This window comes from Brienomyrus brachyistius, chromosome 6 (genome assembly GCF_023856365.1).
Source record: "Brienomyrus brachyistius isolate T26 chromosome 6, BBRACH_0.4, whole genome shotgun sequence".
Taxonomy (NCBI): domain Eukaryota; kingdom Metazoa; phylum Chordata; class Actinopteri; order Osteoglossiformes; family Mormyridae; genus Brienomyrus; species Brienomyrus brachyistius.
The window spans coordinates 13,275,513-13,300,963 of NC_064538.1; the positions used below are offsets into that span (position 1 = coordinate 13,275,513).

Sequence of the window (25,451 nt, forward strand, 5' to 3'; positions counted from 1 at the left end):
AACCTGAACTTTCCACCTCTGCTTACTAGCTTATTATTACTAAATGATGGTATTAAAAAAAGAGGTTACGGGTCTGATTTCATATTTCAAATTTAAATATCTGCCTTGTGTTTAGCTGGTCTTGCATCTGACTAACATGTGCTTGAGGGTTGTTGGAGCTGTACACAGAGGACCAGCTGGGTCCACTCACAGCCAGAGATTTAAGTTTGTAAGAGAACACAGGACATTGTATGAGTCAAAAATTCAGGCAGGTCTGGAACGGGGGCGTGACATAGTGCAGGCTGGGAAGAACGTGTGCCCTGAGGCAGAGTAACATCACACAGATGTGGGACAAAGAAAAGCAGAGCGTAAATTTAATTGTGTAACACCATATTCAGCTAATCCATTTGAGAATGATCACAGTGATGTATATTTGCAGTTTCAGAAATGGTGATATATGCCTGCATACAAAGGCGTTGGCAGGTTTAAATACATACACAGCACAATTGTGTCAGTTTGAAAACATTTTCATTTTGATGGAAAAGGGGCAATAAAGTGAAAGATGTCTGTTATGTTTGAGAAGCCTGCGATGTCAGTACATGGATGTGTTCTTGTAGTACAGCTTTAAGGAACCATGTAGTGTTGCTCTCTGTGTCTACAGCAGATTTGCATGGATATGTTATTTTATATGATACTATATATATCTGTGATATAATTTCCCATCTCCCTTTGCTCCTATTATGAAATTTTAAACTTGCCAAATCTAGTCCACCTGCTACAAATCCCCCTTCACACATTCCCTGTGATCTTCGTTCAGGCTGATCGTGCTTCTGGAAATCTTTGGCTCCATCTGGTGGAAGCCCTTTGAACAGCACAGGTACATGAGCCTGAGTATGCCTTATATTCTTACACCGTAAACTATATTTCTGTCCTGAACCTGAGGGTGGTGTTTGCCATCTTTTTCTGATAGACTTCATCAAACTGCTCATTCTGAGCCACAGTGAAATGGTTTTTCCAGTCAGAAACCTTTCCTATAAAGAAAAGGAGAGAAAGAGCACATTCTGATCAGAATCTAGAAATAAACACTTGAGATGAACAGACTGTTTCTGCTATTTCTCTTGATAAGTGCTCCGGTATCTCTGCATGTAAATTCTGCAAGACATTCATCAATCGGCTAGTAGGGTCAGCTGACCACCCAGCCCACAAATTACTCCGAGCGCCACAGGCTCACAGCCCATCATAATACACTGAAGAACATGCTCCTGAACAGCCAGTTATACGATATGGAAAAACCCAATTAAAATGCTTCATGTAATCAGTCTGCTGGTAGGTTCAGCTGACCACCCAGCCAACAAACAATTCCATAAACAAATTTTAGTGTAGGGAGCATAATGGGGGTTGAGGGGGCTTCTCATGGTTTGGCCCTTAGTTTAATGCAGAACTTGCTCAAAGTTTATTTTTTTGTCTTTTCCTTCCTCTTTTGTGCCCCACTTTTACTTTTAAACATGTTGAATTACTTTCTGGACCAACAAACGCAACCAGGCACGAACATTATGCACCTTCCTAGTTAGGCAGCCTTTAGGTCCTACTCATCATGCACTGCAGTTTTTTTGCAAATTCCTCACACGGAAAACCATTAAATACAAAAGGAACAGCTTAGTTTGACTTAAAAACATTACTATGTATTATATTCTAAATTTGTTGTAGGGATTTTACAGATTTAAAGAAATAATGAAAAATTACACCATAAACCCACCATAATAAGAATGTATACCCTGGAGCACAGACATGACATAAGGTACCTATATACTTTTTTGTTTAGTAGTATTACAGTGTAATGGACCAATTGGATTTTTAATTTAACCAAGAATTTCTTTGTCAGAAGGCCTCAATCTCTCATTCTCCTGGTCTCCTATCCCTCTCTTGGATCCTCTCATCAGGGACATAATAACCCACCTACCTTTTCGCATGAATGGTGATATTTTGAAATCAAGTACACCAAGGGTGGAGTAGTTGGTCATTTCATTTTTCTTCATGACATCGAATCCCACCTCTCTTCTAACACGGCATTTCTCCTCCTGTGTTGGGGAGATGTTCAGGAAGGAGCAGATCTTCTCTATCTCCTGGGCCGTGTCCTAAGAAACACAGCAGTCTGGGTTTAGAATGACAGTTCAGCAAAACAACCTGTTCTGTGTGACTCTGCGGTTTATCTTCACTTCTCCTGCCTTTGTTATTGACATTTGTGTCATTTCAGTTAGTCTGTTGCTGGACTACAGTGCAACGTCTGTGGCTGTTTCCAGATCCTTACCTCAATGAGGTCTTCGTAGAACATGTAGTGGATGTTGGCGTATGTCTGCTTTTTCTCCCACCATCCTTTCACATGGTCGTACCATGAGCCAAACACCACTGGGACAGTAGGGTGAAAAGTTAGTGTTGCGATGCATGTCACATGACCAATAGAACTCTCCGTTTTTTAATAATGAAATGGTTTGGGTACATTGATGATACCGTTCTCTCTTGTGTCACACTGTCTTACACATACAGCTGCATACTGGATTCACTCCCTCTGCACAGTCCTGCACAACAATCCCGCTCATAATTCCCCCCATATCTACTCACCTTTTCCATCCTGAAACCTCTGCAGATAACTGGGCCAGTCTCCCGGTTCAGGTTGCACCATGTTCATGCGGTCAAAGTGAAAGAAGGACACAGCAGTGTCTTTGGCATTACGGGCCACATAAATGATCTGAGTGAAGAGCAACACAAACAAATTTTGACTTCAGTTTGGCTGTGTTATGTGATCATCTTTACTTTTCGCCATAAAACGTACAGCACCAGTCAGACGTTTCTGCACACGCTGCGACCTTCTACATTTGCACTGGAGGGGCTCCAAAGGGCGACTCGTCTTTTTCCTTTGTTGTACCGGTTCACAGGCCTTTCTGTTTTTTTGAGGGTCAGAGCCAATCAAAGCCAGAGAAGCAGCTGGCCAATCAAAGCCAGAGAAGCAGCTGGCCAATCAAAGCCAGAGAAGCAGCTGGCCTTCGCCACCAGTGTTTCTGAAACTATACGTTCATGAATATTTTACAAAGGTATGATTTTTTTACTTATAAAATCTTTTACATTTAGTTTGGTAGTATAATCAACATGTTTCATTAGATTATTAATGAAACATTTAACTTGATACTGATATGTTGTGTTCATTATAACTGTACATTTAGTTTGGTAGCAACACGTTTGCTTGTGCTCTTTCTCTCTTATACTATCAAGCTAAATGTAAGTAATTTTTAAAATATTAACAAAATGACCTTTACAACATTTGTAAATGTACAGTGTCAGAAACACTGGTATAAAAGGGTTTTACACTGAGGGTTTTACACTCAGTTTTATACCTTCAGTTTTAATTGTTAAGTTAAATCACCTGTGAAGTTACAGCACATCAATATACATAAGCGGCTTGTACAATGGTGCATTAAATCATCATTTCTAATAAGGAGGCTAATAATATTGTCCCTGATCATTTTTGTTTTTTTTCTGAAAAAAATCTGCTATTGTGTGCAAATATTGTGTGCAAGAAAACTAATATGTTCAGAAATGCTATGTTGAAAATTCCTTGCTCTGTTAAAAATGCACTTTGGAAAATCTTAAAGAAACTTCAACTTCAACTTTCAACTTCAACTTTCATAGGGGGATAATAATTTTGGCCTCAACTGTACATACTCCCTCTGTGTCATAAAGGAAACCTGTTTTATTTGACTTCATTTACTTTCCTATGCTTAACAAGAGTATAAAATCTGCAGTTTACGAAATAAATGGAAAAGTGGTAGAAACCTGTGGTATGTAAAAACGTTTCACTGTTAGTGTATATAGCTGTACCTTGCAGTTTTCTTCCCAGAAGGACTTGGGCACGAACTGAACGGGAAAATGTGTTTTGATGATGCGAGGAACTGAGGTCATCTTTTCTGCCAATTCCGTACCTATTTACAAAGGGACCACACTACTACTAGTGAAACTCTATATGTGACCCGTCATCACAAAATGAGTCTTAAGTCGCACTGGTAAATCTGCACCCATAAGACTCATTTCGTGGTGATGGGTCACATATATATCATGCTTATCTTAGCCATTGCAAAAACCTATTGAATCTAGTATTTCCATAGTACATGATATGCATGCAATAAAAGAACATGTGTGTTGCCTTTTGATAGAATCAGACTTCAGCAGATACCACACATACTGTTTCATGAAACCTAGTTTGTATGCATGATTCTGAAGAAGCTTTTAAAACTTATTTCTGATTGCTGTCCCACCCATAAAAAAATTTGGGATGCTCATCTCAAGGAAAGGAACTCTTTCATATATGGGAATGGAGGCCTCGCGGGCAGGATCAGACTTTCCAAAGGACAGCAGGTCCACAATCTGGGAAACCCAGGTTGTACCTAAGTGAGAGAAGTGAGGGTCGTAATGAACTCAGTCATACGCTGTATCCAGCTGAACATGATGACATACAGTGATGTGAACACCAGTGCAGTCTTGATAAAAAGGCAGGCAGATGTAGACTCACAAACCTGCTTTAGGATAGGTTGCGATCACAATGTCATCAGGTCTGGCCTTGAAATTCTGCACTTTGTCCCACTTTTCAGTGAAGCAGTGAATCATGGACACACCATGAAAATCAAACAACTCTGGGCGACTCAGATCCATCTGATGAATGGACGTTTTAAAAAAAACAAAAAAAAAACGTTATAAATAATTATAATTACATCATAAATCACTCATAAATATACCTTAGGGAATATTTAATAGGGAATATTTAATAGGGAATATTTAATAGGGAATATTTAATAACCCCATTATTTAATTAACCAATAATTTAAGAAGTTTACTACTTCATTTACTACTTCTAAAGCGAGGCGGCATGGTGGTGCAGTGGTTAGCACTGTTGCCTCACACCTCTGTGACCCGGGTTCAAGTCTCTGCCTGGGTTACATGTGTGTGGAGTTTGCATGTTTTCCCCATGTCGTCGTTGGGTTTCCTCCAGGTACTCCTGGTTCCCCCCCCCCCAGTCCAAAAACATGCTGAGGCTAATTGGACTTGCTAAATTGCCCATAGATGTGAATGGTGTGTGACTGTGCCCTGCCAAGGGCTGGCCCCCCATCCCAGATAGTTCCATGCCTCGTGCCCATTGCTTCTGGGCTCCAGACCCCCCACGACCCAGTAGGATAAGTGGTTTGGAAAATGGATGGATGGATGGGCTACTTCCAAAGATTCATAAATGGTATAATATTTATTTTTACATTGCATACAACTGCAGTGGAGCATGGTGGAGTGATGAATGATCCATGTTGCGGTTTAGAAAGCAAGGGTCTTTATTTTGACAGAATTTTTTTTGTCTTTATTTGACAGACAAATTTTTATTTAGTCATAGTTTTTTGACTAAAATGTAATTTAGTTTCAGTCATAATTTAATCATGTAAATTATTTTAGTTTTAGTCGACTAAATATCATAAGATTACTGTCATGACTCGCTCGTCCGATCCTCTTGTGTGCCACGGCCTCCCTTGTTACCTCATGTGAATTCCTGATTGCTCTCTGCTGTTCTGCATTTCTGTTCCTTAGTCCTGTGCATTTAGTCCGTGTTCCAGTATGTTTCCCCAGTCCTGTCATTGAAGTGTCTGCTGTGGTGGTCTCCGTTGCTCGTTTTGCTAATAAACCCCCTTGTTTTGGATCTCCATGTGCCTGACCCTGATTTCCCGGTTCCCGTTCGCTCCCATCAGTGCCTGCATCAGCGTCCACTGAAAGTGCATCTCCTCAAACCCATCCTCGTCGCCTTCTACAGAGGTGCCATCGAGAGCATTCTCACCAGCTGTATTCCAGTCTGGTATGGAAACTGCCACACCCCAGACCGCAGGGGCCTTTAGAGGATTGTGTGGACAGCTGAGCGCATCATCGGTAGATCTCTACCCAGCCTGCAGGACCCTTACTCCTCCCGCTGCACCGGCATTATGGCCGACCCCTACCATCCCTCCCACGGACTGTTCACCTGCCCTACCGTCTGGAAGAAGATTCTGCAGCATCTGAAGCAGGTCTGGTAGGCTGTGCAATAGCTTCTTCCCCCAAGCGGTCCAGCTCCTTCACACCCTGCTCTGCCCCACTTAACTCCCCTTATACCGACATGTTTTATGTTTATATTTCCACCCTTACATGCCTTTCTCTTCTCATTGCATGCTTGCACAATTGCTCATATTTGCACAAAGTACATTCAGAGGATTGTGGGGACAAGAAAAATGCACAGCACTGTACCTGCCTTCACTAACTGCACTGGCAGCATATTTGTACTTTTTCTCATAGTCTATAGCATAATGTTGTATATTGTATTGTCACAGCCCCCCCTGATGTGCCCCCCTCCTAAAAGTCATTGTTAGATACTATTATGTATATGTATATTGAGCTCTATGTAGAGATATTATTTATTCCAGCCTGAAGCCAGCAGCAAGTAGGAGGGACAATTACATAGTAATTGTGGATGGTGGCTACACAGTAGTGGTGGTTGAAGTGGCTCCCCATTGGTTCTGTAAAGCACTTTGGGTGACTTGAAAAGCGCTATATAAATGTATAACATTCATACCTATGGCTATTCTTGCATTTTTGGGTGAGTTTGTCGAAGCTGACTGTCTTTTAACATGTATTAGCATTGCAGTCATACTGTGCTGATATTTAAGTTTTGCTTCGCAATACTGACAGACAGCTGAATTTTCCTTCACTTTTAACGTGAAGTGCTTCCACACAAATGATGCTTTTGCTCTTCGTATGGATCCTCATCCTTTGAGCTCTTCCTTCCACCACGTTGCTAAGTAATCGAAAATCCTTGCAATGCACCTTCATCGGGCTCGCTCACGAAAGCCAGCAAGGTACTGTGAGAACAAAGCAATGTCTTAAGGAACTTGGTGTTCTCAAATCTCAAATGAGAAACTGCCTTTTGTGTCTGTCATCTGACAAGACTGCTAAACCTTCTGTTACACCCCTACTGCATGTGACACCCCCATCTGCGCTATGGGATTTGAAACGCTGTGTGGGATCGTCGCCTGCTCCCACACCAGAGTAAGTGGCCAGAAGTGACTTTCTCGTCCTCCGTCACTCCTGCTTAAGTTTCTTTCTTTACTTCAGTTGGCAGCCCACAAACAATTGCAGTTTGTGTCTTCAGAATTCGCTACCTTTCTGGACTCATTTTTGAATAGATTCATGGTTAAAAAAAATGCGCACACATCTGAACATTCTATTTCCACCATTGTCAACCATGGGCTCGGTCAGAGGGTGTCCTCACAACAGGGGACAATGAAAAGGTAACACTGATTCCTGACTTGGAGCCTGACGGTCTGAATTCCAAATAGAGGACAGAGTGTGCATTCGGAAGCCTGCATATTCTCGATAATCAAAACCACTGGGGACCAAACAGAAATTGCCACACAAGTCAGCTCACCATGTCCTATACTCTGGTTTCATTAATGGACAGACCTCTTCATCACTCTCCATTCCAGAGTGTGACAAGTACTGCACTGTTCCTGATGCTCCTCACACTGCTGCTGCTTGAATGCAATGTGCACTTGTTGGCTGCAGGACTTGCATGAGCACTTGTACACCCACTGATTAACAAATGGCTGTTCAAATTGCACTGAATTACATTGAATGTGAAGTGGCAAAATGTGAGCATTGATGTTTATTTCATTTGTTTCTTTGTTTTGATAAGCTGGTCTTTTGTTTAAATGTAATAACCTTTCATACAGTGATCTAACCTAATAGATCACTGTATGAAATCTATAATAATAAGATACCTAATATTTAACAATTATTTTATTTAACAGTTAACAAATGTTGTGTTCTGCTCATGTGCCAGTAGGTAGTGATGTTAACTGTATGACTAGAGCAAAGGAAAAAGAAGTTACTTTAAGATTAACAAAGGATTAGACATATGTTTGTAAAGTACAATTATGAAATGTTTTTTGAAATGTTCAGCGCTGTAAGTGACGCTGTTGTCAAAGGGAGAAAAAATGTGGAGAATTTTAAGCATTTGTCACTTGCCTATATACGCTCTTGGAATATTTTCAAACTGAATTACAAAATGCTTCAAAACGCTTAAAACAAGACTTATCGTACAAACGAGGTGTAATAGTATGTTTCGTATGTTTCTAGTAGCCTACTTAAACATTTTTGTCATACTTTTTTCATTTGTATTTTCTTGTTTTAAACATATTACTAATACAGTACACAACATATAAGTATTAATATATTATACAGACATTTATCATATTGAAATATTAAAGTATCTATATTGGTATCGTCAGTTCGTAATCGGTTTGTAAGTGAAAAAATGTTGGTGGCCCATCTCTATAAGTTTCATTAAAAATCTTCTACAGATTTTGAGATGTACCTGTGACACATCAAATATGTTGAATTTGAAATAATATAATGTCATTTTTATGCATAGTTATATTTCCGCCAGCCAGAGCAGGGATTTATAACGATGTTTTATGAAAAAAAATGGCGTACAATAACTTTATTGAAAAAAACGGCGTTATGGTGAATGACATTTTACTGAGGCACATTCATATCAATCATTCAATAAATATGAATTACTGGTTTCATTCTTGATTATAAGTAATATGAGGGTATAGGTGACACTCCAATGAACATAGAAAGGTTTATAGGGAATTGTAATTGCGGTTTTATTTTTTTAATACTTTAAAAACCTTGTACGTCTTTGACCCATAAACAAACATTCACACATTCCTAAGCTAAAACTGCAAAACACTCTGACTCATTTTTTTTTGCTCAAGAGTGTATTCACACACACACATGCAGACACACACACACACACACACACACACACACGCCTTCCACCGTGTAAAGCAATTTTAGACTGAAACTCAAAAAAAATATTACTACTTGTGAAAATCTTATCAATTACTATACATATACAAACGCACATGGATTCAGTGTATATTCTACAATTTGATTCCTTAGCTAAATTGGAACATTTCTATAAATATTATTTATCAATTATTAATATTAAATTCTATAAATATTACTACATAATAATAATACTCAAATTACTGTTAAAAATAACCCCTGAAGTTAGTGGAGTAGTTACAGAACTGCTGACTCACCTCTGTAGTGACTCTCTTTCGATTTTCTTCAGGTTATGAAATACGTCTTTTCCAGGAGCTTCAGCTTTCCACCAGAACTCTTTTGCTTCTAAAGTATCTAAAATAACGTTTAATTTATGAGTATAACTTCCTGCTTCTCTGCCTTTCCTTCCTTAGTACAGTGACATTGCATAACCACCCCCCCCCCACCCTCATTTCCCATTTGATCCCTTCTCACAAAGTTCTATTTCACCCTAACCCTGCCCATTGTTTACTGGCTTTCCACTCCTCCCCATTTGCCGCACATGAACTTTGTCTGAGTTCCTACATCCACAGTGTGTACATGACTGCACAGTAGTCTGTGTGCTTCCACAGCTAGTGCAGTATGTGTGTCCATAAGCAGTATCATGTATGTCAGGGGTGTCAAATTCCAGTCCTAGAAGGTCGGAGCCCTGAAGATTTTTGGGTTTCCCCTTATTTAACACACTTGATTTAACTCCTTGTGCTGATTACTACACAGTTCTTGCTCGAGCTGAATCATTTATGGTGGAACAGGGAAAGAACTAAGTTACACAGGGCTCCGGCCCCCCAGGACTGGAGTTGGGCGTCCGTGGTCTACGTCTTATCAGAGGCTGCAGTGCCAGTGGCCCAAGTGAGGTCTTCAGTGTACAGCAAAACGGCTTTGCCATTCCATTAGTCATTATATATGGGAATATATGGCACAGGCAACACGAGGGCATAAAGTCAATGACCAGACTAGCAAGGACAAGATGAACAGATGCTTAAATACCCAGACTAACATGAGGCAACACGCATCAAGTGTGGCCCATCAGGGCCACGTGAGGGAGAAGGCAGGAGGGTCAGGCAGACGTGGCGGGCAGGACGCAATACTTATAATCATGAATACGGAACCTCCAAATTAATATGGAATTAACACAAAGGGGAGTATGTCACTCACTGTCATAAGCTCATAATTTTCATTATAAGTAATCTGGGACCACCGTGCAAAAGCCACGTGCTACACATGGGTCATTCCAGCAGGAGAGCTCCTGCCTGACACAGGAAAAGGTCAGCAGCTCCTCCGGCTATCCCTGTCGAATGTAGGTGCAGAGCTGGGAGGCGACTGAGTCCTGTCCGAAGATGCTTTTAGCTCCAGTAGGGTGACAGTGGCCTGGACTGGAGTAAGAGTGGCATGGTGGTGCCTCAAAGAAATCTACAGAGGACACTATCTCCCATGTTCCTCATACCACCCTCAGCCATGTGGACAAGAAGCAAGGCAACTATGTGAGACTGTTGTACACCAAGCTGAAGGAGATAGGACCAAACAACCACCTGTGTGCCTGGGTCTTCATCCTCTTCATAGGCAGACCACAGGTGGTGAGAGTGGGTGGCTGTATCTCCAACACCATCACACGCGACAGAACATCACATCTTGGTACGGAAAAAGCTGTGCAAAGGACATTAAGGGACTACAGATAGTGAATCGGGCAGCAGAGCACTGCACCAGATCTTCTCTACCGTCTCTGCAGGACATTTATACCAGGAGCTGCCGAAGCAGAGCGACCAGGATCATCAGAGACTCGTCTCATCCCAGTAAATGTCTGTTTGAGCTGCTGAAATCATGCAGGAGCTTTAGGAGTATTATGGAAAAAACAGAGAGACTCGAGAAGGAGCTTCAATCCTCACGTCATTAGACTTTTTAATCAAGACATGCCACCACTACATCCTTAAAATACACAATTCATGTACAGTAAACTCTTCCTACCTGTCAAAAACCTGCTATTTTAACAAATAAATTGCATGTCCATATTTGGTTATATTTATATTTATGTCACCTGCAACAAGGCACACTGCACTTTATATACCTTCTTCTAACATCATATGTACTTGTATAACTATGTATGTGACAAATCTTATATCTTGCCTGTGACGTTCATTCAGGCTGATCTTTCTTCTGGAAATCTTTGGCTCCATCTGGTGGAAGCCCTTTGAACAGCACAGGTACGTGAGCCTGAGTATGCCTTATATTGTCATATATATGCCTTATATTCTCATATATATGCCTTATATTCTCACACCACAAACTATATTTCTGTCCTGAACCTGAGGGTGGTGTTTGCCATCTTTTTCTGATAGACTTCATCAAACTGCTCATTCTGAGCCACAGTGAAATGGTTTTTCCAGTCAGAAACCTTTCCTAGAAAGAAAAGGAGAGAAAGAACACATTCTGATCAGAATCTAGAAATAAACACTTGAGATGAACAGACTGTTTCTGTTTTTTTACTTGGTATGTGCCCTGGTGTGGTAGAGAAATTTAAAATATAACACTTGCAATAAAAGTCGGACCTCTCAGTTTGATGAGGTGAAGGAAATCTCTTTTATTCCAGCATTCCAGCAAAGCACTCTCATCACATTCTGGCATTCGGTACCAAATCGCCCGGAGCTCACCGAGCAACCAGTTGATAAACCATAACTCCCATTTCCCAGTAAGGGTGTCTAAATCCTGATTGGTCACAAAACACCAATGAACCAAGCTCAAACGTATAACAAACACAATTCTCAAATTCTATTGGTTCGCCTTGGTGGCAAGGTAAAATCCACCCATGTTGCTCAGTTTACCAGAACATGTCTCAACTGCTAGGCTCCTACTTGAGGTATGAATATAGATATTGCATCACATGACATTGAATCACTGTAAATACTTGGTTGTCCTTTGTTTAATGATTAACGTATTGACATATATATTGTCATTGAATCTCTGCCAATACATGGTAAACATATGATTAATATGATTAACATAATTATACATTTGCACTACCGCATAGCTTGCTATATATTGTCTGCCACAACTATTCTATAAAGCTATAACTCGCTGTGCACCAGTTGGGGCAGCTTCGAATCTCTTCCTGCAAATGGTTTCTCCCCCCCCTTTGTTCCGCTGTCTGCCTCTCCAAGGCCCGAGCTTTCCTCAGGCTCTGCGGAACTTACTGCAGGCAGCTATCTCGAAGCGAAATCACACAGTATTCAAAACAATCTCTTCTTGCCTAAGGCCTAAGACACAACAGACCCAATATGCCAACCTCCCGGGCCTACCAATGTCCAATTTTACTTCCACACTGGTATCTCTGCATGTAAATTCTGCAAGACATTCGTCAATCGGCTGGTAGGGTCACTGACTACTCATCCAACAAATATGTCAAAGTGCCACAGGCTCATATTAGATCATAACAAACTGATGGACGTTCTCATAATCTGAGTTTAATATGAAAAACCCAATTAAAATGTTTTGTGATTACTGATTACCAGTGTACTTCTAGCAATGGCAGCAATCAAAAATACTGATACTGACCTGTCACACACAACTGCTACAAAATGCTGATTGTGCGACATACATGAACAGAAGATGCATTAAATGAGAGGGGAGACATGGAGATACAGACCACTGTATCTGATCAGTGTATCAGTCTTTAATATTTTAAAAGGTCCAATACTCACTAATCAGGTTTTTCACTGTCAGACGATCTCAGTCTCTCATTCTACTGGTTTTCTATCCCTCTCATACACCATCATTAGGAAAATCACAACCACCCACCTTTTCGCATGAATGGTGAAATTTTGAAATCCATCATACCGATGGTGGAGTAGTTGGCCATTTTATTCTTCTTCATGGTGTCGAATGCCACCTCTTTTATCACGTGATCTTTCTCCTCCTGTGTTGGTGAGATGTTCAGGAAGGAGCAGATCTTCTCTATCTCCTGGGCCGTGTCCTAAGAAACACAGCAGTCTGGGTTTAGAATGATGCAATACAACAACCTATTCTGTGTTACTTAGCGGTTCATCTTCACTGCACCTGCCTTTGTTACTGACATTTACGTTATTTCAGTTAGTCTGTTGCTGGACTACAGTGCAACGTCTGTGGCTGTTTCCAGATCCTTACCTCAATGAGGTCTTCGTAGAACATGTAGTGGATGTTGGCGTATGTCTGCTTTTTCTCCCACCATCCATTCACATGATCGTACCATGAGCCAAACACCACTGGGACAGTAGGGTGAAAAGATAGTGTTGCGATGCATGTCACATGACCAAAAAAACTCAGTTTTTAAATAATGGAAGGGTTAGGGTAAGGGTGGCATGGTGGTGCAGTGGTTAGCACTGTTGCCTCACATCTCTGGAACCTGGGTTTGAGTCTCCACCAGTGTGGAGTTTGCATGTTCTCCCCATGTTGTCATGGCGTTTCCTCTAGTTGCTCCAGTTTTCCCCCACAGTCCAAAAATGCTGAGGCTAACTGGAGTTACCAAATTGTGTGTGTGTGTCTGTGTGCACATATGCAGTTTCTGAAATTGGATGAAGGGGTTTGGGTACATTGATGCTTCCCTATTGACTCGCTCTTTCTTACACGTCTTGTACAGCTGCATACTCGAGTCACTCCCGCTGCACAGTCCTGTGCAATTCCGCTCATAATTCTCCCCATATCTACTCACCTTTACCCTCCTGAAACCTCTGCAGATAACTGGGCCAGTCTCCGGGTTCTGGCTCCACCATGTTCATGCGGTCAAAGTGAAAGTAGGACACAACATTGTCTTTAGCGTTACGGGCCACATAAATGATCTGAGTGAAGAAAAACACAAACAAATCTGACTTCAGGGTGGCTGTTGTTATGGGATCATCAGCCATGAAATGTATATAACTGTACCTTGCAATTTTGCTCCCAGAAGGACTTGGGCAGGAACTGAACAGGAAAATGTGTTTTGATGATGCGTGGAACTGAGGTCATCTTTTCTGCCAATTCAGCACCTGTGTTCAAAGGGGCCACACTGTCACTAAATAAACTTCACATATACATCAATGAGCCAAAACATTATGACGTGAAGCTAATAACATTGATTATCTAGTAAAAAGAGTGCACATGAAGATCTGCGATATTTTACGCTAACAAATAAACATGCTTTATTTCCCATACAGGTACACTGGACTGCTTTTTTTACTGACCCCATCATAGCTTGGGGTAATAGCACAGGGGCAACCAATGTGTTGCACCCCTGGAGTTGGGGATTAAGGGCCTCGCCCAAGAGCTGAGGGATATGTGACTGTTCTGTGGAGGCTGGGGCTGAAACTAGTAATCTGATGACACAAGCTAACATCTGGTACTTGTAGTAAACTGTCACGTCCAGCTTGTACGATCCTTGTGTGTGCCACGCCCCCCGATTATCCATGTGTGCTTCCCCAATCCTACCCAGCTGTACCTTGTTGTTTTGCTCTTGCAAGGATGTCTTGTCTATTTCAGTTCCTGTTTTGCCTTAGTTCATTGTCTGTCATTGATGTTAGATGTTAGTCTACGTCAGATGGTTCCTGGTCTCCGTTACCCGAGAATAAATCCCCAGTAATCTGCCTGCCTGCTCCTTGCTCGCTCGCCTGTTTCCTGCCCGTGTGATCACCCGCATTTACCCAGCGATCGCAGCACGCAACCTGACAGTAAAGCATGTTGATGAAATGGGCAGGGATGAAGATCCGAGTGACTTTGACAAGGGCCAAATCATTGTGGTCAGAGGACTGGGCCAGAGTATCTCAGAAACAGCCAGGCTTGTGGGATGCTCACGGTCAGCCATGGTGAGTGACTATTGAGAGTGGTCTGAGGAGGGAAAGAATCATGAACCACCAACAGGGTGTTGGGCGGCCAAGACTTGGATGTGAATGAAGGCTACATACCACATACCAATGTACATACCAACATGAAGGACTACTGTGGCACAAATGGCAGACAATTTTGATGATGATCATGGGCGTGCAAGAGTTGGAACTGAAACTTGGAGCAATGAGGGAAGGTTTTCTAGTCAGATGAATCCCATTTTCTGTTGCCAACCTTGTTCCAGAACTTGACACGCACCATTTTTATGAGACAACATTATTTGCATCACGTGGAGGGTGGTCCTGCTGTTTTGGCTAATCTGTGTATATCATGCTTATTTTAGGAATCATTGGAATTTCCAATTGAAATCAATTCTCCCATAGTTACATGATCCGCATGCAATAAAACAACAGCAAAGAACATGTGCATCAGCGTTTGACAAGGTCACACTTCAGCAGATACTATGCTTTGTGGCCAGCAAAATCCTGTTCCATGAACCTGTTTTTCATTTTGAAGATGCTTTTAAAACTTTTTTCTGATTGCTTTCTCACCTGTAAATACATTTGGGACGGCAATCTCTAGGAAAGGTACTCTTACGTATACAGGAATGGAGGTCTGGCGGCCAGGGTCAGACTTTGCAAAGTACAGCAGGTCCACAATCTGGGAAACCCAGGTTGTACCTAAGTGAGAGAAGCGAGGGTCGTAATGAACTCAGTCAAACGCTGTATCCAGCTGAACATGATGACATACAGTGATGTGAAAACCAGTGCAGTCCTGACAAAAAGGCAGGCAGGTGTAGACTCACACACCTGCTTTAGGATAGGTTGCAATCACAATGTCATCAGGTCTGGCCTTGAAATTCTGCACTTTGTCCCAGCTATCAGTGAAGTAGTGAGTCATGGACACACCATGAAAATCAAACAACTCAGGGCGACTCAGATCCATCTGTGGAAAGGACATTTCTGTAAAAGTACAAAAAAAAATTACAATCAATGATTTTTAAAAGCATCAGAAATATAACGTATAGCATATTATCATCTCTCAGATATAATTCAGGATTGTGGTTTTTTACATTAATCTCTTGCAAATTTTTCTGAAGTGACGGTTGAGTTAAAAAACAACATTAGACTCTCTGAGAGGAATGTTGAAAGAAAAATTGCATTGGAGGCTAAGGATGACAGTAAAAGTTTCTCCTACTATTTTAACTCCAAAAGAGCTCTAAAAGCTGAAATCACTCATTTGCAGGATAGTAAGGCCCTTATAATTGAAAATGAAATTGATATAGTACATGAGTTTAATGATTATTTTAAATGGGTGTTCACAGTAGAGAACATGTGTAACTTACCACCATTTAGTACAATATCAGCGTCGTCTTTGACCAATATATGTATAACTGAGGCTGATGTGGTGCAAAGTCTAGCTAAGCTCAAAATAAATAAATCACAGGGCCCTGATGGCATCTTACCTATAGTTTTAAAAGAGATGAGGGATATTATTAGCCAACCTTTAACTTTACTATTCCAGAAATCGTTATCTGCTGGTGTGGTACCTTCTGATTGGAAGCATGAGAATATAACACCCATATTCAAAAAAGGGGATAGAAGTAGCCTAGCAAACTATAGGCCAATCAGTTTAACTAGCATTACTGGAAAAATAATGGAAGCTATAATCCAAGTGAAAATGGTAAATTACCTGGATTCAAATAACATTCTGAGGGATATCCAATATGGATTTAGGAAAGATAGATCCTGTTTAACTAATCTACTTGAGTTCTTTGAGGAAGTTACAAGAGAAATTGATCACAAAAAGGCTTATGATGTTGGTATGTTAATCAAATTATACAATATAAACCAAATCATTGTGGCCTGTGTGCTTTTGCACTTATAAAGTAATTAGTATGTTAATATATAGGGTTCAGTAACTTTCAAGCACCACTGTAGAGTGCTGACATTCAGGGATTCAACATGCCTGCGTTCCCAATTGAAATCATACATATATATATATATATAATACATACCAATTATTTTATAAGTGCCAAAGCACACAGGCTACAATGATTCGGTTTATATTGTATAATTAGATTAATTAGCTACATTTTGTATTATTTGGTTTTCAGCTAAATTTAGCAAATTCCCCAAAGAAATCTATAATAATACTCAAATTACTGTTAAAAATAACCCCTGAAGTTAGTGGGGTAGTTACAGAACTGCTGACTCACCTCTGTAGTGACTCTCTTTCGAATTTCTTCAGGTTATGAAATACGTCTGTTCCAGGAGCTTCAGCTTTCCACCAGAACTCTTTTGCTTCTAAAGTATCTAAAATAATGTTCAATGTATGAGTATAAAAATATATTTCCTGCTTCTCCGCCTTTCCTTCCTTAGTACAGTGACATTGCACACCCCCCCCCCCCCGCCCTCATTTCTCATTTGATCCCTTCTCACAAAGTTCTATTTTACTCTAATCCTGCCTATTGTTTACTGGCTTTCCACTCCTCCGTATTTGCCGCACATGAACTTTGACTGAGATGGGAAACACTGCCCTAGATGTTCTGACAGGAAAGTCCTCTGCTCAGGTTTCTCCCAGTCAAAGAAAATGCTTAAAGCTATTTATATGGGTAATAAATGTACATTTTCTCAATAAAAGAAAATGTAACATTATAAATTAGTTGTCACGATCGTGTTCGCGGGAAGCGGCGATCGTGCGGGTCGGCAGGTAAGGAGAGGCAGGCAGGCAGTGATCAGGGCTAAACTGGGGTTTATTACGACGGGACAGGAGCTGGAAACACACACCACACCGAATCCACAATGACGGACAAGGGGAACAGGTCAGACAATGACTTAAATAGGACAAGACTAAGCAAAGTAAGCAGACAAAGCTGGAAAGAATCAGGGAAGCACACGTGGGTAATCAGGGGCGTGGCACACACGAGGAGCCGACGAGCCGGGTCATGACATTAATGACTTGCAAAAGTACTGTACATCTCTTAAAATGGTCAGATTTTCCCGAATTGCAAATGACTTGATTCGATTCAATTCGATTCCAGTCAATCACCACATTTCAATTGGGAACGCAGGCATGTGGAATCCCTGAATGCCAGCACTCTACCATGCTGCTTGACCGTTACTGAACCCTTCAGAACCTTCCAAATTCCTGCATAAATATAACTTAAAACATCATGAACACTGTGTTTGTTAACTCTAATCTCACCTTCAAATTACCTGCTAGGTTAATATACTTTTTCCACTCACAGATTTGTGACATTGGATCATTTTCCTCAATAAACGAATGATCAACTATGATATTTTTGTCTCATTTGTTTAGTTGTGTTCTCATGACCTACTTTTAGGACTTGCATGAAAATCTGATGATATTGTAAATCATATTTATACAGGAATATGGAAAATTCCACAGCAACACAGTAATTCCACATGAAGGAGTGTGAAGCTAGAGTGACAGCACTAACAGTTCAATTCATCAAAATCCAATGGCAACAATCCCCACCCAGCTCTACACCTCACCCTGTAGGCCTAACTGAGAGTAAATATGGAATATTATTTAGCACTTCATAACGCATGGAGAATGTAATCATTTCTATTAAGAAGCCGATGTAAACCGAGTGACCTTGTAACCTTTAGAGAATGCAGACCAATTGTTGGTGTGCACAATGTGACGAAACACAAGTATGAATTAGCACCTTGTGTTGACTTAGAGGTTTCTGTGTCTGCTAGCTACCTTATCTTAGCTTTTGATGTATGAGTATATACTTATAGTATATACTACTATTAGTGCTGCAGCTTATCACTATGTTGAAGGACAAATATATTATTAACCCTCTAGCCAGACAATGTGCAACAAGCTGAAGTTGCCAAGGTTTGCTACAGAAGGAAGGGATTCGCCTGCGTTCACCAGAAGTTGACGGCTGGGTTTTAAAAAACCGAGTAGAGATGGTCACACCCCCATTATGTTCAGCAGAGAGACCAAACAGTACATGAGATGACTGATAACATCAGTCATGATCAGATGACAGATATCATCCAGGGGTGTGGATCTAGGGAGAAAACAATGACGGTGAATGGTTGAAGAAATGATGATGCTTAAGTGTCGAGATATTGTTACACGATAAGAAAATGTATAAAAACTAGTACTAAACAGTATTGGACACACTCTTGCAAGGTGTCCAGCCTTGGTTGTAACCTCGCTGTTGCATTAAAGACTGAATCTGAAGATCTACACAAGCGGCTCCTGACTATTGACTGGCGGGGAAGGAAAAACCACAACATAAACTGATATGGATTTTACGTTTTATCATCTTGAATGCAGGGATTTGATGTGTGTCATTAAAATATAGCCCTAGGGTATTTTTTGTTGGCACATAATGTTTTGAAAACCGCAAGACCCGTGCTCTCCTGCGTCCGACCCGACCCGAACCCGTATCCGTCACAGTAGAATATTTTTCACCCGTTTCATCAAAATTTGCGGGTGACCCGTCGGGTCCCTGAACCTTTGCAAGACTCTGGTCTGTGGTCCCCACCTGTTAAAAAGATCCAACATTGTACTGGTACGTAAGAACAGTAAGCCCTTGTGCCTGAATGACTACCGGCCAGTCACATGCTGGTCATGAAGGTTTTTGAGAGACTCATTAACTTCATGATATCCTACATCCCGAGTTCTACAGGCCAACACCAGTTCACCTACCGCCCCAAGAAATCTACAGAGGACACTACCTCCCACGTTCCTCATACCACCCTCAGCCATGTGGACAAGAAGCAAGGCAACAATGTGAGACTGTTGTACACCAAGCTGAGGGAGATAGGACCAAACAACCACCTGTGTGCCTGGGTCTTCATCCTCTTCATAGGCAGACCACAGGTGGTGAGAGTGGGTGGCTGTATCTCCAACACCATCACACGCGACAGAACATCACATCTTGGTACGGAAAAAGCTGTGTACAGGACATTAAGGGACTACAGATAGTGAATCGGGCAGCAGAGCACTGCACCAGATCTTCTCTACCGTCTCTGCAGGACATTTATACCAGGAGCTGCCGAAGCAGAGCGACCAGGATCATCAGAGACTCGTCTCATCCCAGTAAATGTCTGTTTGAGCTGCTGAAATCATGCAGGAGCTTTAGGAGTATTATGGCAAAAACAGAGAGACTCGAGAAGGAGCTTCTATCCTCACGTCATAAGACTTTTTAATCAAGACATGCCACCACTACATCCTTAAAATACGCAATTCATGTACAGTAAACTCTTCCTACCTGTCAAAAACCTGCTATTTTCACAAATAATTTGCATATCCATATTTGGTTATATTTATATTTATGTCACCTGCAACAAGGCACACTGCACTTTATATACATTCTTCTAACATCATATGTACTTGTATAACTATGTATGTGACAAATCTTGTATCTTGCTTGTGACGTTCATTCAGGCTGATCGTGCTGGAAATCTTTGGCTCCATCTGGTGGAAGCCCTTTGAACAGCACAGGTACATGAGCCTGAGTATGCCTTATATTCTCACACCACAAACTATATTTCTGTCCTGAACCTGAGGGTGGTGTTTGCCATCTTTTTCTGATAGACTTCATCAAACTGCTCATTCTGAGCCACAGTGAAATGGTTTTTCCAGTCAGAAACCTTTCCTAGAAAGAAAAAGAGAGAAAGAACACATTCTGATCAGAATCTAGAAATAAACACTTGAGATGAACAGACTGTTTCTGTTTTTTTACTTGGTATGTGCTCTGGTATCTCTGCCTGTAAATTCTGCAAGACATTCGTCAATCGGCTGGTAGGGTCACTGACTACTCATCCAACAAATATGTCAAAGTGCCACAGGCTCATATTAGATCATAACAAACTGATGGACGTTCTCATAATCTGAGTTTAATATGAAAAACCCAATTAAAATGTTTTGTGATTACTGATTACCAGTGTACTTCTAGCTATGGCAGCAATCAAAAATACTGATACTGACCTGTCACACACAACTGCTACAAAATGCTGATTGTGCGACATACATGAACAGAAGATGCATTAAATGAGAGGGAAGACATGGAGATACAGACCACTGTATCTGATCAGTGTATCAGTCTTTAGTGAGTATTGGACCTTTTAAATTATTGATCAGGTTTTTCACTGTCAGACGATCTCAGTCTCTCATTCTACTGGTTTTCTATCCCTCTCATGCACCGTCATAAGGAAAATCACAACCACCGACCTTTTCGCATGAATGGTGAAATTTTTAAATCCATGAAACCGATGGTGGAGTAGTTGGCCATTTTATTCTTCTTCATGGTGTCGAATGCCACCTCTTTTATCACGTGATCTTTCTCCTCCTGCGTTGGTGAGATGTTCAGGAAGGAGCAGATCTTCTCTATCTCCTGGGCCGTGTCCTAAGAAACACAGCAGTCTGGGTTTAGAATGATGCAATACAACAACCTATTCTGTGTTACTTAGCGGTTCATCTTCACTGCACCTGCCTTTGTTACTGACATTTGCGTTATTTTAGTCTGTTTCTGGACTACAGTGCAACTTCCGTTGCTATTTCCACTTTCTCACCTCAGCGATGTCTTCGTAGAACATGTAGTGGATGTTGGCGTATGTCTGCTTTTTCTCCCACCATCCATTCACATGATCGTACCATGAGCCAAACACCACTGGGACAGTAGGGTGAAAAGATAGTGTTGCGATGCATGTCACATGACCAAAAAAACTCAGTTTTTTAATAATGAAAGGGTTAGGGTAAGGGTGGCATGGTGGTGCAGTGGTTAGCACTGTTGCCTCACACCTCTGGAACCTGGGTTTGAGTCTCCACCAGTGTGGAGTTTGCATGTTCTCCCCATGTTGTCATGGTGTTTCCTCTAGGTGCTCCAGTTTTCCCCCACAGTCCAAAAATGCTGAGGCTAACTGGAGTTACCAAATTGTGTGTGTGTGTGTGTGTGTGTGTGTGTGTGTGCACATATGCAGTGTCTGAAATTGGATGAAGGGGTTTGGGTACATTGATGCTTCCCTATTGACTCGCTCTTTCTTACACGTCTTGTACAGCTGCATACTCGAGTCACTACCGCTGCACAGTCCTATGCAATTCCGCTCATAATTCTCCCCATATCTACTCACCTTTTCCCTCCTGAAACCTCTGCAGATAACTGGGCCAGTCTCCAGGTTCAGGTTGCACCATGGTCATGCGGTCAAAGTGAAAGTAGGACACAACATTGTCTTTAGCGTTACGGGCCACATAAATGATCTGAGTGAAGAAAAACAGAAACAAATTTGACTTCAGGGTCGCTGTTGTTATGGGATCATCAGCCATGAAATGTATATAACTGTACCTTGCAATTTTGCTCCCAGAAGGACTTGGGCAGGAACTGAACAGGATAATGTGTTTTGATGATGCGTGGAACTGAGGTCATCTTTTCTGCCAATTCAGCACCTGTGTTCAAAGGGGCCACACTGTCACTAGATAAACTTCACATATACATCAATGAGCCAAAATATTATGACCACCCCCACGTGAAGCTAATAACATTGACTATCTAGTAAAAACAGTGCACATCAAGGTCTGCGATATTTTAAGCTAACACACAAACGTGCTTTATTTGCCATTTGCACAAATACAAGTACAGGTACACTGGAATGCTTTTTTTTACTGACCCCATCATAGTTTGGGGTAATAGCACAGGGGCAACCAATGTGTTGCACCCCTGGAGTTGGGGATTAAGGGCCTCGCCCAAGAGCTCAGGGATATGTGACTGTTCTGTGGAGGCTGGGGCTGAAACTAGTAATCTGATGACACAAGCTAACATCTGGTACTTGTAGTAAACTGTCACGTCCAGCTTGTACGATCCTTGTGTGTGCCACGCCCCCCGATTATCCATGTGTGCTTCCCCAATCCTACCCAGCTGTACCTTGTTGTTTTGCTCTTGCAAGGATGTCTTGTCTATTTCAGTTCCTGTTTTGCCTTAGTTCATTGTCTGTCATTGATGTTAGATGTTAGTCTACGTCAGATGGTTCCTGGTCTCCGTTACCCGAGAATAAATCCCCAGTAATCTGCCTGCCTGCTCCTTGCTCGCTCGCCTGTTTCCTGCCCGTGTGATCACCCACATTTACCCAGCGATCGCAGCACGCAACCTGACAGTAAACATGTTGATGAAATGGGCAGGGATGAAGATCTGAGTGACTGAGTGAGGGCTAAATCATTGTGGTCAGAGGACTGGGCCAGAGTATCTCAGAAACAGCCAGGCTTGTGGGATGCTCACAGTCAGCCATGGTGAGTGACTATTGAGAGTGGTCTGAGGAGGGAAAGAATCATGAACCACCAACAGGGTGTTGGGCGGCCAAGACTTGGATGTGAATGAAGGCTACATACCACATACCAATGTACATACCAACATGAAGGACTACTGTGGCACAAATGGCAGACAATTTTGATGATGATCATGGGCGTGCAAGAGTTGGAACTGAAACTTGGAGCAATGAGGGAAGGTTTTCTAGTCAGATGAATCCCATTTTCTGTTGCCAACCTTGTTCCAGAACTTGACACGCACCATTTTTATGAGACAACATTATTTGCATCACGTGGAGGGTGGTCCTGCTGTTTTGGCTAATCTGTGTATATCATGCTTATTTTAGGAATCATTGGAATTTCCAATTGAAATCAATTCTCCCATAGTTACATGATCCGCATGCAATAAAACAACAGCAAAGAACATGTGCATCAGCGTTTGACAAAGTCACACTTCAGCAGATACTATGCTTTGTAGCCGGCAAAATTTTTTTTGTTTTTCATTTTGAGGATGCTTTTAAAACTTTTTTCTGATTGCTCTCTCACCTGTAAGTACAGTTGGGACGGCAATCTCTAGGAAAGGTACTCTTACATATACAGGAACGGAGGTCTGGCGGCCAGGGTCAGACTTTCCAAAGTACAGCAGGTCCACAATCTGGGAAACCCAGGTTGTACCTAAGTGAGAGAAGCGAGGGTCATAATGAACTCAGTCAAACGCTGTATCCAGCTGAACATGATGACATACAGTGATGTGAACACCAGTGCAGTCTTGATAAAAAGACAGGCAGGTGTAGACTAACACACCTGCTTTAGGATAGGTTGCGATCACAATGTCATCAGGTCTGGCACTGAAATTCTGCACTTTGTCCCAGCTATCAGTGAAATAGTGAGTCATGGACACACCATGAAAATCAAGCAACTCTGCGCGATTCAAATCCATCTGAGGAAAGGACATTTCTGTAAAAAGAAAAATTTAACAATCAATGGTTTTTAAAAAGCATCAGAAATATAATGTATAGTATATTATCATCTCTCAGAAATAATTCAGGATTGTTTTTTTTTTTTACATTAATCTCTTGCAAATTTTTCTAAAGATAATATTCACCTTAACATTCTCTTTCTCTCAGAAAATGTATATCTGAATCGAATCAGAAAAATTGCTTTATAAGTGTGTGGTAGAAAAATTGAAAATATAACACTTAGAATAAAAGTCGGACCTCTCAGTTTGATGAGGTAAAGGAAATCTCTTTTATTCCAGCATTCCAGCAAAGCACTCTCATCACACTCTGGTATTCGGTACCAAATCGCCCGGAGCTCACCGAGCAACCAGTTGATAAACCATAACTCCCATTTCCCAGTAAGGGTGTCTAAATCCTGATTGGTCACAAAACACCAATGAACCAAGCTCAAACGTATAACAAACACAATTCTCCTGCTCTATTGGTTCACCTTGGTGGCAAGGTAAAATCCACCCATTTTGCTCAGTTTACCAGAACATGTCTCAACTGCTAGGCTCCTACTTGAGATATGAATATAGATATTGCATCACATGACATTGAATCACTGTAAATACTTGGTTGTCCTTTGATTAATGATTAACGTATTGACATATTGTCATTGAATCACTGCCAATACATGGTAAACATATGATTAATATGATTAACATAATTACTTATACATTTGCACTACCGCATAGCTTGCTATATATTGTCTGCCACAACTATTTTATAAAGCTATAACTCGCTGTGCACCAGTTGGGGCAGCTTGGAATCTCTTCCTGCAAGTGGTTTCTCCTCCCCTTTGTTCCGCTGTCTGCCTCTCCAAGGTCCGAGCTTTCCTCCGGCTCTGCGGGACTTACTGCAGGCAGATATCTCGAAGCGAAATCACACAGTATTCAAAACAATCGCTTCTTGCCTAAGGCCTAAGACATAACAGACCCAATATGCCAACCTCCCGACCTACCAATGTCCAATTTTACTTCCACAAGTGCAAAAGCACACAGGCTACAATGATTCAGTTTATATTATATCATTTGATTAATTAGCTACACTTTGTATCATTTGATTTTCTGCTAAATTTAGCAATTTCCCCAAAGAAATCTATAATAATACTCAAATTACTGTTAAAAATAACCCCTGAAGTTAGTGGGGTAGTTACAGAACTGCTGACTCACCTCTGTAGTGACTCTCTTTCGATTTTCTTCAGGTTATGAAATACGTCTTTTCCAGGAGCTTCAGCTTTCCACCAGAACTCTTTTCCTTCTAAAGTATCTAAAATAACATTTAATTTATGAGTATAACTTCCTGCTTCTCCTCCTTTCCTTCCTTAGTACAGTCACATTGCATAACCACCCCCCCCCCCCCCCCGCCCTCATTTCCCATTTGATCCCTTCTCACAAAGTTCTATTTCACCCTAACCCT

At 41.3% G+C, this 25,451-nt stretch overlaps 3 protein-coding genes across 11 annotated transcripts; all 3 read right to left on the minus strand.

Moving 5' to 3' along the window:
• Positions 1–336: 336 nt before the first annotated feature.
• On the minus strand, positions 337–25,288 carry LOC125745393 (cytosolic sulfotransferase 2-like). 3 transcript variants are annotated; one of them, XM_049018232.1, is made up of 8 exons: positions 25,205–25,288; positions 4,545–4,680; positions 4,287–4,415; positions 3,853–3,953; positions 2,599–2,725; positions 2,288–2,385; positions 1,940–2,114; positions 337–1,010 (listed from the first exon to the last, which is right to left on the minus strand). In XM_049018232.1, exons 2-8 carry the CDS (start codon positions 4,678–4,680, stop codon positions 898–900), a joined length of 879 nt encoding a protein of 292 aa, XP_048874189.1. In that variant the 5' UTR covers positions 25,205–25,288; the 3' UTR covers positions 337–897. The 3 variants fall into 3 exon arrangements, with proteins under 3 accessions (XP_048874189.1, XP_048874190.1, XP_048874188.1); XM_049018233.1 differs by lacking the exon at positions 25,205–25,288 and adding an exon at positions 16,964–16,979; XM_049018231.1 differs by lacking the exon at positions 25,205–25,288 and adding an exon at positions 9,141–9,307.
• LOC125745392 (cytosolic sulfotransferase 3-like) lies at positions 337–25,325 on the minus strand. 4 transcript variants are annotated; one of them, XM_049018229.1, is made up of 9 exons: positions 25,205–25,325; positions 15,555–15,707; positions 15,297–15,425; positions 13,813–13,913; positions 13,601–13,727; positions 13,057–13,154; positions 12,712–12,886; positions 11,162–11,316; positions 337–876 (listed from the first exon to the last, which is right to left on the minus strand). In XM_049018229.1, the coding sequence occupies exons 2-8, from the start codon at positions 15,703–15,705 to the stop codon at positions 11,204–11,206; spliced, it is 894 nt and encodes a 297-aa protein (XP_048874186.1). In that variant the 5' UTR covers positions 15,706–15,707; positions 25,205–25,325; the 3' UTR covers positions 337–876; positions 11,162–11,203. The 4 variants fall into 4 exon arrangements, with proteins under 4 accessions (XP_048874186.1, XP_048874184.1, XP_048874187.1 ...); XM_049018227.1 differs by lacking the exon at positions 337–876 and having other exon boundaries at positions 10,794–11,316; XM_049018230.1 differs by lacking the exon at positions 337–876 and having other exon boundaries at positions 10,794–11,316; positions 15,555–15,690; positions 25,205–25,323.
• LOC125745391 (cytosolic sulfotransferase 3-like) lies at positions 10,794–25,344 on the minus strand. Of its 4 annotated transcripts, none has more exons than XR_007398663.1 (9): positions 25,205–25,344; positions 23,836–23,988; positions 23,578–23,706; positions 22,079–22,179; positions 21,867–21,993; positions 21,309–21,406; positions 20,968–21,142; positions 20,006–20,392; positions 10,794–10,884 (listed from the first exon to the last, which is right to left on the minus strand). XR_007398663.1 is itself a non-coding variant. In XM_049018224.1 (9 exons), exons 3-9 carry the CDS (start codon positions 23,984–23,986, stop codon positions 20,280–20,282), a joined length of 894 nt encoding a protein of 297 aa, XP_048874181.1. In that variant the 5' UTR covers positions 23,987–23,988; positions 24,783–24,902; positions 25,205–25,333; the 3' UTR covers positions 19,915–20,279. The 4 variants fall into 4 exon arrangements, 3 of the variants coding, with proteins under 3 accessions (XP_048874181.1, XP_048874180.1, XP_048874182.1); XM_049018224.1 differs by lacking the exon at positions 10,794–10,884 and adding an exon at positions 24,783–24,902 and having other exon boundaries at positions 19,915–20,392; positions 25,205–25,333; XM_049018223.1 differs by lacking the exon at positions 10,794–10,884 and having other exon boundaries at positions 19,915–20,392.
• Between the last annotated feature and the right edge of the window lie 107 nt (positions 25,345–25,451).

What these genes read in the sequence shown, in the direction of transcription:
- LOC125745393 (XM_049018232.1), bottom strand. Translation starts at nt 4,680, where the DNA reads ATGGATCTGAGTCGCCCAGAGTTGTTTGATTTTCATGGTGTGTCCATG. An exon ending in CATCCCAAATTTTTTTATGG is followed by an intron (nt 3,954 to 4,286) that starts GTGGGACAGCAA and finishes CTTTGTAAATAG; the next exon opens with GTACGGAATTGGCAGAAAAG. An exon ending in ATCACCATTCATGCGAAAAG is followed by an intron (nt 1,011 to 1,939) that starts GTAGGTGGGTTA and finishes TTTTCTTTATAG; the next exon opens with GAAAGGTTTCTGACTGGAAA.
- LOC125745392 (XM_049018229.1), bottom strand. Translation starts at nt 15,705, where the DNA reads ATGTCCTTTCCACAGATGGATCTGAGTCGCCCTGAGTTGTTTGATTTT. An exon ending in GAGGTTTCAGGAGGGTAAAG is followed by an intron (nt 13,155 to 13,600) that starts GTGAGTAGATAT and finishes CTACTGTCCCAG; the next exon opens with TGGTGTTTGGCTCATGGTAC. An exon ending in TCTACGAAGACCTCATTGAG is followed by an intron (nt 12,887 to 13,056) that starts GTAAGGATCTGG and finishes TGTGTTTCTTAG; the next exon opens with GACACGGCCCAGGAGATAGA.
- LOC125745391 (XM_049018223.1), bottom strand. Translation starts at nt 23,986, where the DNA reads ATGTCCTTTCCTCAGATGGATTTGAATCGCGCAGAGTTGCTTGATTTT. An exon ending in TCTGGGAGCAAAATTGCAAG is followed by an intron (nt 21,994 to 22,078) that starts GTACAGTTATAT and finishes TTCTTCACTCAG; the next exon opens with ATCATTTATGTGGCCCGTAA. An exon ending in GAGGTTTCAGGAGGGAAAAG is followed by an intron (nt 21,407 to 21,866) that starts GTGAGTAGATAT and finishes CTACTGTCCCAG; the next exon opens with TGGTGTTTGGCTCATGGTAC.